General features: G+C 37.8%; 1 protein-coding gene across 1 annotated transcript; it reads left to right on the plus strand.

The window, feature by feature from the left end:
* Positions 1-267: 267 nt before the first annotated feature.
* Positions 268-3,298, plus strand: LOC129891185 (pentatricopeptide repeat-containing protein At2g18940, chloroplastic). The gene has a single exon (XM_055966461.1). It carries the CDS (start codon positions 403-405, stop codon positions 2,923-2,925), a length of 2,523 nt encoding a protein of 840 aa, XP_055822436.1. The 5' UTR covers positions 268-402; the 3' UTR covers positions 2,926-3,298.
* Positions 3,299-9,053: the final 5,755 nt, after the last annotated feature.

Below are 9,053 nucleotides of genomic sequence, written 5' to 3' on the forward strand. Positions count from 1 at the left end.
GATGCACATTTGGGGATTCGACGATAAAGATCGGACAACGATCAACAGGGAAAAACACGAAAAAATTACAAAGAGGATCGTTACAAGTGAGGGAAAATTTGCTTTTATTTATTTTTTAGTTGTTACCATGAGTGGATTCCCCCTTCTTTTTTTTTTTGTTTACCATAAACTTTAATCTATGTAATTTAGGTTTGGGAATCGTTTTAACTTATCTGGACTAATAAAAAGGGAAGACAACTCCACATGAAAATAGAGAGTTGAATTGGAAGTAAACCCCTCTTAACTTTGAAATGAGTGTGTGGCTATCCCTCCAGATAGCCTGCCTCTCTTTTCTCCCATCAGTTTATCATCAAAAATGCCGAATTGAGTGTCTCAACTCCCATCAGTTATTTATCTTCAGCCATGGAAGGTTCTCTCTTCCCAAATAGGCCAATCTTGCCAATTCAATCAACAAAGCCAACACCTTTACCACCAACCCAGCGCCTCAAATTGAATCCAATCACCACCACTGGTTCCCCTCTCCCACCTCTCAAACAACAACAACCACCCCATTCTTCTGCTTCTACTTCTTTCCCTCTTGATTCTCTTCTCCAGCATCTTCTTCATGTTTCATCTTCAAATCCTCCAACAACTGTTAAATCTTCAAGAATTAGCAATACCCATTTGTCTTCTCTTCCTGTTTCCTTGGAAAATGATGACACCCTTTTCGGGAATATGAAGGTTACTGTTCCCAAATTGGAATCTTTTGATGGGTCACTTAAATTTCTCCCTTTCAACTGTAAGTTAATGATTGATTCAATTCTTGAACGCCCTCTTTCTCATTTGAGTGAATTCTTTGATTCTGTGAAATTTGAGTTACTTGAAGTTGATTTGATGAGTCTTTTGAAAGGCTTAGATGTTTTAGGCAAATGGGATAGAGCCATTTTGTTGTTTGAATGGGTTGTTTTGAACATTCATGTTGAAAATGACAAGCTAGATAGTCAAGTCATTGAATTCATGGTGAAGGTTTTGGGTAGGGAATCACAGCATTTGGTGACGTCAAAACTGTTTGATGTTATTCCATTTGAAGATTACTCACTCGATGTTCGAGCGTGGACAACTGTTCTACATGCTTATTGTCGGATTGGCAAGTATGACAAGGCAATTGCATTGTTTGAATATGTGAAAGAGAAGGGTTTATCTGCCACCTTGGTAACTTATAATGTTATGTTAGATGTTTATGGTAAAAAGGGTAGGTCTTGGAACAATATTTTACTACTTTTAGATGAAATGACAAGTAATGGGCTTGAATTTGACGAGTTCACTTGTAGCACAGTTATAGCTGCTTGTGGAAGGGAAGGGTTGTTGGAGGAAGCAAAAGAATTTTTTGATGGATTGAAGAGAAAGTGTTATGTTCCGGGAACAGTTACTTACAATTCTTTACTCCAAGTCTTTGGTAAGGCTGGAATTTACTCGGAGGCATTGCGTGTCCTGAAAGAAATGGAGGAGAATAATTGCCCTCCTGATTCTGTGACCTATAATGAGCTTGTGGCAGCTTATGTGAGGGCAGGCTTCCTTGAAGAAGGAGCTGCACTTATAGGCACAATGTCACACAAGGGTGTAATGCCGAATGCCATCACCTATACAACAGTGATAGATGCCTATGGTAAGGCAGGGAAGGAGGACAAGGCCTTGAGCTTTTTCAAGCAAATGAAACAAGCAGGGTGTGTTCCTAATGTCTGTACATATAACGCAATCATTGGGATGCTGGGAAAGAAATCTCGAGTAGAAGAGATGATGGACATGATCTCTGATATGAAATTAAATGGATGTGCCCCAAACCGTATTACTTGGAACACAATGCTTGCAATGTGTGGTAATAGAGGAATGCAAAAATATGTAAATCACGTTTTCCATGAGATGAAAAGCTGTGGTTTTGAGCCTGATAGAGATACATTTAATACTTTGATTCGTGCTTATGGCAGGTGTGATTCTGATTTTAATGCTGCAAAGATGTATGATGAGATGATCCAAGCAGGATTCACTCCGTGTGTCACAACATACAATGCACTTCTTAATGCCCTTGCTCGTCGAGGTGATTGGAAAGCAGCTGAATCTGTTTTCTCGGACATGAAAAGTAAAGGCTTTAAGCCCAGTGAAACTACTTACTCTTTGATGCTCCATTGCTATTCCAAGGGAGGGAACGTGAGAGGTGTGGAGAGAATCGCGAAGGAAATTTATGATGGTCATATTTTTCCAAGTTGGATGCTTTTGAGAACCCTCATTCTGTCAAATTTCAAGTGTAGATCTCTCATGGGTATGGAGAGAGCATTTCAGGAATTACAGAAAAATGGATACAGGCCAGATTTGGTCATATTTAACTCCATGATTTCCATATTTGCAAGGAACAAACTATATGACCGTGCTCACGAGATGCTGCATTTAATTAGGGAGAATGGTCTGCATCCAGATCTTGTTACATATAATAGTTTAATGGACATGTATGCTAGAGCCGGTGAATGTTGGAAAGCTGAGGAAATCCTTAATCGACTGCAGAAGAATGGAAGAAAGCCAGACCTTGTATCATATAATACTGTCATCAAAGCGTTCTGCAGACAAGGTCGTATGGAGGAGGCCGTAAGAATTTTCTCCCAGATGACAGAAAAAGGAATCAGACCTTGCATTGTTACATATAATACATTTATCGCTGGATTTGCAGCTCGAGGAATGTTCTCTGAGGTAAATGAATTGATCAGTTATATGATCCAGCATGAGTGTAGACCAAATGAGCTAACATACAAGACTATTGTTGATGGTTTTTGTAAAGCAAAAAGATACCAAGATGCAATGGATTTTGTGTTGAATATTAGAGAAAAAGATAACACCTTTGATGAAGAATCTTTGCAACGATTTGCTTCTCGAGTTAGAGGAAATATGGAGTCATGACTTAGTAATTCCATGGGCTGCCCTCTCTTTGATAAATTGACGTCCAAGTTGACTGGGAGAGAGAGAGAGAGAGAGAGAGAGAGAGAGAGAGAGAGAGGAAGTTCCTCCACTTGTTATTTTGCTTCTATAAAATTGTAGATTCCCTTCACATCCTTAGTTTTAACTTGCTCTGTAGAGACTCCAGTCTGCGCGATGGACAAAAGAACTTCAACATTTTGACTGCTCCTTAATCTGAGTTACTGCACTACACCAAGTTCTCAGGAGTTTTGGATTTTGTAAGAAATAAGGTTATAAATTCTGAAAATGAATGTTACAGGTTTCTTTTGTACCAATAGTAGTTTGATATGATATACAAGTTTCATTTTATTGCTTCTGATAGAGTTACTTTGATATGCTTTTTCACATTCACTCTTCATTCAATTTTTTTGGCTCAAATTATGAACAAGGAAAAACCTTGATTTCTATTCCTTTAGAATGAAGGAGATTATCTCCTTATAAGGTTACAAGAAAACTATACATGGTAAAATACTATACATGGTAAGTACAATTAAAGAAGATTCTATACTAATATTATTTAATCAAATATATATGGTAGGTAGAGATTGTAATTGCTGTTGATTAACATCCCCCTCAAACTGATGGTGGTCAACCAACAGTTTGCCAATAAAAAACTCATGTCGTTTATTTGTTTGAGACTTGGTGAAAAAATCCGTTAGTTGATCTCTAGAAGAAACATGAGGAGGAGAAATATCACCTTCATCAAACTTTTTCGGAACAAAGTGACTGTGATGTGCTTGGTTTGTTTATGAAAAATAGGATTGGAGGCAATCTTTACGGCACTTCCATTGTAACAATACAGGAGTGTGGGAGAGGAAAAATGAATGCCAAAATCAGCCAACAAACGACGCAACCAAACCACTTCACTGCAAGTAGTCGACATGGCACGATATTCTGCTTCAGTTGATGATTTGGACACTATTGCTTGCTTCTTTGACTTCCAAGAAAGCAAGGAGTTTCCAAGAAACACACAACACCCGGTGATTGAATAACAAGTGTCGAGGCACCCACCATAATCAACATCTGAGAAGGCACGCAAGAGAGTAGGTGAGTTATGACTGAATTACAGGTCCATCGTTGCAGTTGATCGAAGATAACGCAGAAACCGATGAACATCTGTAAGATGAAGGAGTCGAGGGTCAGACACAAACTAACTAAGAATATAAACAGCATGAGTAATGTTAGGTCAAGTGATAGTTAAGTAGACCAATCTCCCAACAAGGCGTCCCGAGAGAGGTTCCCCATAGTAATGAGTGTTATGTTCCATGGGTGTATCAACAGTGGTCATATCAGTCAAGTGAGCCATGTCCAAGATTTCTTTGGTATACTTCCATTGGTTGAGGAAGTGCCACCAGCATTGCAAGAGATTTCCAGACCAAGAAAGTAAGATGCATGCCCCAAATCCTTCCTTTGGAATGACGATTCTAGCATATCTTTAATATGCAAAATACCTTCGACATCATCCCTAGTAATCAAGATATCATCGACATAGATTAGCACAATATTCATCCCTCATAGCGAGGGAGAGGTAGACAAAGAATATTTTTTGTGACTCTGTCGATAGCCACCTCGCAGAAGAATAGACTTCAACTTGGAAAATCAAACGTGTGGAGCTTGCTTCAAGCCATAAATAGCCTTCCGAAGTTTTTATACCATGGATGGATGAGTGAAGAATCAAGGAGGAGGTTTCATATATATCGTCTCAGATAGCTCACCATTAAGAAAGGCATTAGTGACATCCATGTGCGAGATGTCCCATTGTCGAACCGCCGCAACGGCCAATAATGTACGAACAATAGTCATTTTAGCCATGGGAGCGAAAGTTTCCTCATAATCGATCCCATATTCTTGCTTAAAACCTTGCGGCACCAATCGAACTTTATATGAATCCAACGTGCCATCAGACTTTTGCTTCAAAGTGTAGAACCATTTACACCCAATTACTGTTTGATATGATGGGGCTGGAACTAAATCCCACGTATGATTTTGGGCTAGTGCATCAAGTTCAGTTTGTTTAGCCAAGGTCCATTCTTTACTGTCAGCCACCTGCTTATAAGATCTAGGAATTGAAATGTGATCAAGTGAAGACAAAAAATATAATCGGGTAGGAGTTTTATTGACCTGTCCAGATCGAGTAGTGACTATACTATGTAGTGGTTCAGAAGGGGGAAAACATGAGAAGAAGAGGGGTATCTAGATCCGAAAATGGCGGAGGAGGATTAGAAGCCAAGGTAACTCTCGCATAAGGATCATCGCTCATCATCAAAGTAGGACGACACGGAGTCGAGTGACCAATGACATTTGTAGATTCTTTAGTTGAGTGAAAGAAGAATGAGTCCTCAAAGAAGAGAACATTGCGTGAGATATTCATCCGTTTAGCATCCAGGCATAACAATGATAGCCTTTTCGAGTATTTGAATGCTTTTCAAACGGGTCTTTTTTGGGGCCGAAGTACTCCTTTTGCAACGGAACATGAGTTGCGTCTAGAGAAATATCCCCAAAAAATACATTTGGCATACTTCGCATCAATTTTAGTATACTCAGATCTTGGAAAAAGCACATAACAAGTATACCCAAACACACAGAAAGTGTCATACAGAGGCTTATTACCAAAAAGCTTCTGCAGAGGAGACTGATTCTAAAGAACCGGAGTGGGAATCCGATTAATGAGGTAGATTGTCGTGTGAACACCATCAGCTCAAAATAATTGTGGCAAATTGACATGAAGTCAAAGTGCATGGGCAGTTTCAATTATATGATGATGCGTCCGCTCCGCAACATCATTCTGCTGAGACTGATGAGGATATGTTTTCTCATAAATAACACCTTCAGTAGCCAAGAAATGTTCAAAATCTTATGAGATGTACTCCCGCCTGAGTTTGTGCGAAGGATCTTTATATTTTTCTCAAATTAAGTGCAGACCATGGCATAAATATTTAAAGACCCTGAATATCTCAGACTTGTGTTGAAGAAGTTGAATTCATGTAAAAATCGAGATACATCATCTACAAATATTACGTAATAAGAATTGCGAGAAAGTGACTTGGAGCTTGCAGGATCTCAAACATCAGAATGAATAAGTTCAAATGGAGAGGTAATATGATGAATACTATTCTTAAATAGCAACAAATGTTATTTTGCAAGAGCACAAGATTCACAATCAAAACTAACATTAATTTTAGACACTAAATCGACAAAGGAACACAATGACGTCAAATTTTGAGTGTGAGAATGTCCCAACCATCTATGCCACAGTTTTCAAAGAGCATTGTCTGAGTTGATCTCCTGAGAAGATGGAGGAAGAAAGCACTTGTGAGAGTTAAAGGATGAGCCCAGATTCAAGATGAAGAGTTCTCCTTGTCTACAACCCCGACCGATCACCTTTTCAGTTCTCAGATCCTGAATAAGACAACCATTAGGTGTGAAAGAAAATAAGAATCGTTGGTTAACAAGCTGATTAACAGAAATCAAACTAGTAGATAATTTAGAAACATAAAGAGCATCAGATAAGACTAGGGGAGGAGAATCAAGGAAGTTAAATTGTAAATTGCCACTTCTCTGAATGTCGAAGTTCATTCCATTGGCGACAATAATAGTACGGGAAAAGGCTTGTAGGAAGCAAAGATTGTCAAGTCACCAGTCATGTGATGAGTGGCACCCGAATCTATAATCTAAGGAGTATTCGACTTAGGCATACCAAAACCTAAAGAATGAAGATCTTAGATAAGTTGTTGCATGAGGTCAACAGGTATAAAAGATGAGGAACCATCAGGAGGATTCACAAAAGAGGTAAAAGCACTAGGAGTGGTCAAATGGCTGGGACGTAGTGGACGAGTCCGGCAATTTTCGATCAGATGATCATTTTTCTTGCAATATCGACAAAATAGTTTGGAGGTGGGACCCTCTTTGATTGTGGCAATGAGAAGCATAATGTCTCTTTTTATGACAGTTGAAAGACTCAACAGTAGACAGGTCACAATATTTTTCTTTCTAAGAAAGAAAGAAATTAGGAGAGGAACTCTGAAAAAAGAAAGAGGGGCAAGACGAGTCTCTTTGGCAAGAAGATCAGCAAGGACATTATCAAGCGACAAGGTTGAGCGCGGTTGAGAATAGAGGCTCGAATATGTTCAAACTCCGATCGTAACTTCATAAGGAATGTACGACAATGAGATTTTTATAGCAAGTTAAGGACTGTGTAAAGTACCGCTGCCGGAGTACTTGTACTCTCAATCATGTCCATCTCATTCCAAATCAACATGATGGAACAATAAAATTCTTGAATGCTAGCGGTCTCTTGAGAAAGAGATGTGAGAGATTGTTCCAGTTGATAAATTCATGCATCAATACTACACTGATAGATCCTTTGAAGGTATTCCCACATCGCACGAGCAAGGACATAGGAGTGAGATTTAGAGCAATGGTGTTGTCGACAAACTCCATGATCTAAGTACGTACCTTTGCATCGGACACACACCATTTGGAGATGATTGCTGAATTATTGTCAGTTGTGGCTTCTAGTTTGAGCAAGGTAACATGAACCTAAAGCTCTTTACCCTCAAGAAAATTTCGAAAATACGAAGCCCACAAAAATAAGTACTTTTCATCAAGTTTCACTACTTGGCGTTGATTATGTTAATCCATTGAAATGGACTGGAAAGAAAAAACGCAAGTAGGAGGAGAGGAAAAGAAGAAGGACGGAGAAAAAAATTCAAAGCTCTAATACCATATGAACAATGGGAAAACCTTGATTTCTACTCCTTTAAAGTTTAGAAAGAAGGAGATTATCTCCTTATAAAGTTACAAAAAAACTATACATGGTAAAATATTATACATGGTAAAAATAATTAAAGAAGATTTTGTACTAATATTATGTAATCAACTATATATGGTAGGTCGAGATTGTGATTGATGGTGATCAACACAAATTTGCTTATTACCGCTACTATAGTACGTATTATTTTTGCGTTTTTTTAGGAGATATGCTTGATCAAAGTTGATCCGAACTTAGATGAAAACTTAATTATTAAAGAAGCTCTCAACTCAAATGTGTGCTAGAGGTTTCTCATGACTTTAAATCACATCCAATACATTTTAAGAATTGACCTTTACATCCATGACCAATAAAAGTTTCACCCTGCTTGATCTAACTACATTCGTAAAACAGTTCAAGTCTTAGCCGAAGGTTTGATGTTTTATAGTCAAGGACGGGGTTGAGGTCGGGTCTTGGATCTGGGTTGGGGTCGGAGTTGAGGTCGGGTTCAGGATATGGGTCGGGGTTGAGAGTTGGGAGTTGGGTCTGGAATCAGGGTCGATAGATGGGTCTCAGGTTGAGGTTAGGAGTCGGCTTTTAGATTAGGGTCAAGTGGTGTGGTTGAAAGAGATTTTTTGAAAATGTTTTCTTTACTTTACGCAAGGAAGTCATTTTTCTTAAATTTAAAGAAAATAAATTCATTTGAAAAATATTTAAGTCAACCAAATATGAGAAATTGTACCAAAACACACCCAATTTCCAAAAAAAAAAAAACTTATATGTTGCATTACAAATAGAACAGATGACTCGGTGAAGAGACCCATTTGGCCATAAAAGTTATTACTCCATCTGTTTCTATTTATTTGACCTACTTTCCTATTTAGTCCGTTTAAAACAGAATGATTATTTCCCTTCTAAGCAACTTTTTAATTCAGCTTTCCACACAACATGTTTAAAACCATAAAATTGAAAGATATTTGATACTTTTGACATATCTTTAATTTAAAACAACAAGATTCAAAAGTTTTCTTTATATTTTTAAATTTCATGTCAAGTCAAAATAGGTCAAACAAATTGAAATAGCGGGAGTAACTTTTTTTAGAATAAGTTTCACTTTATTTAAAAATCTATGTTTGACTATGAAAAAACCAAATTTAACTTGAAGTTGTTTTTTAAATTGGAAAATAACTTATAAAGAATGTTTGGATTGCCCAGGTGTTTTAAAGTCAAAAAAGCTTTTAAACGTACTATTTGGGTAAGATGAAAAAAAGTATTTTAAGCATTTGTTGTAAGCTAAAATAACAACAAGAAGTCAAACACC

Source organism: Solanum dulcamara, chromosome 6 (genome assembly GCF_947179165.1).
Source record: "Solanum dulcamara chromosome 6, daSolDulc1.2, whole genome shotgun sequence".
Lineage (NCBI taxonomy): Eukaryota > Viridiplantae > Streptophyta > Magnoliopsida > Solanales > Solanaceae > Solanum > Solanum dulcamara.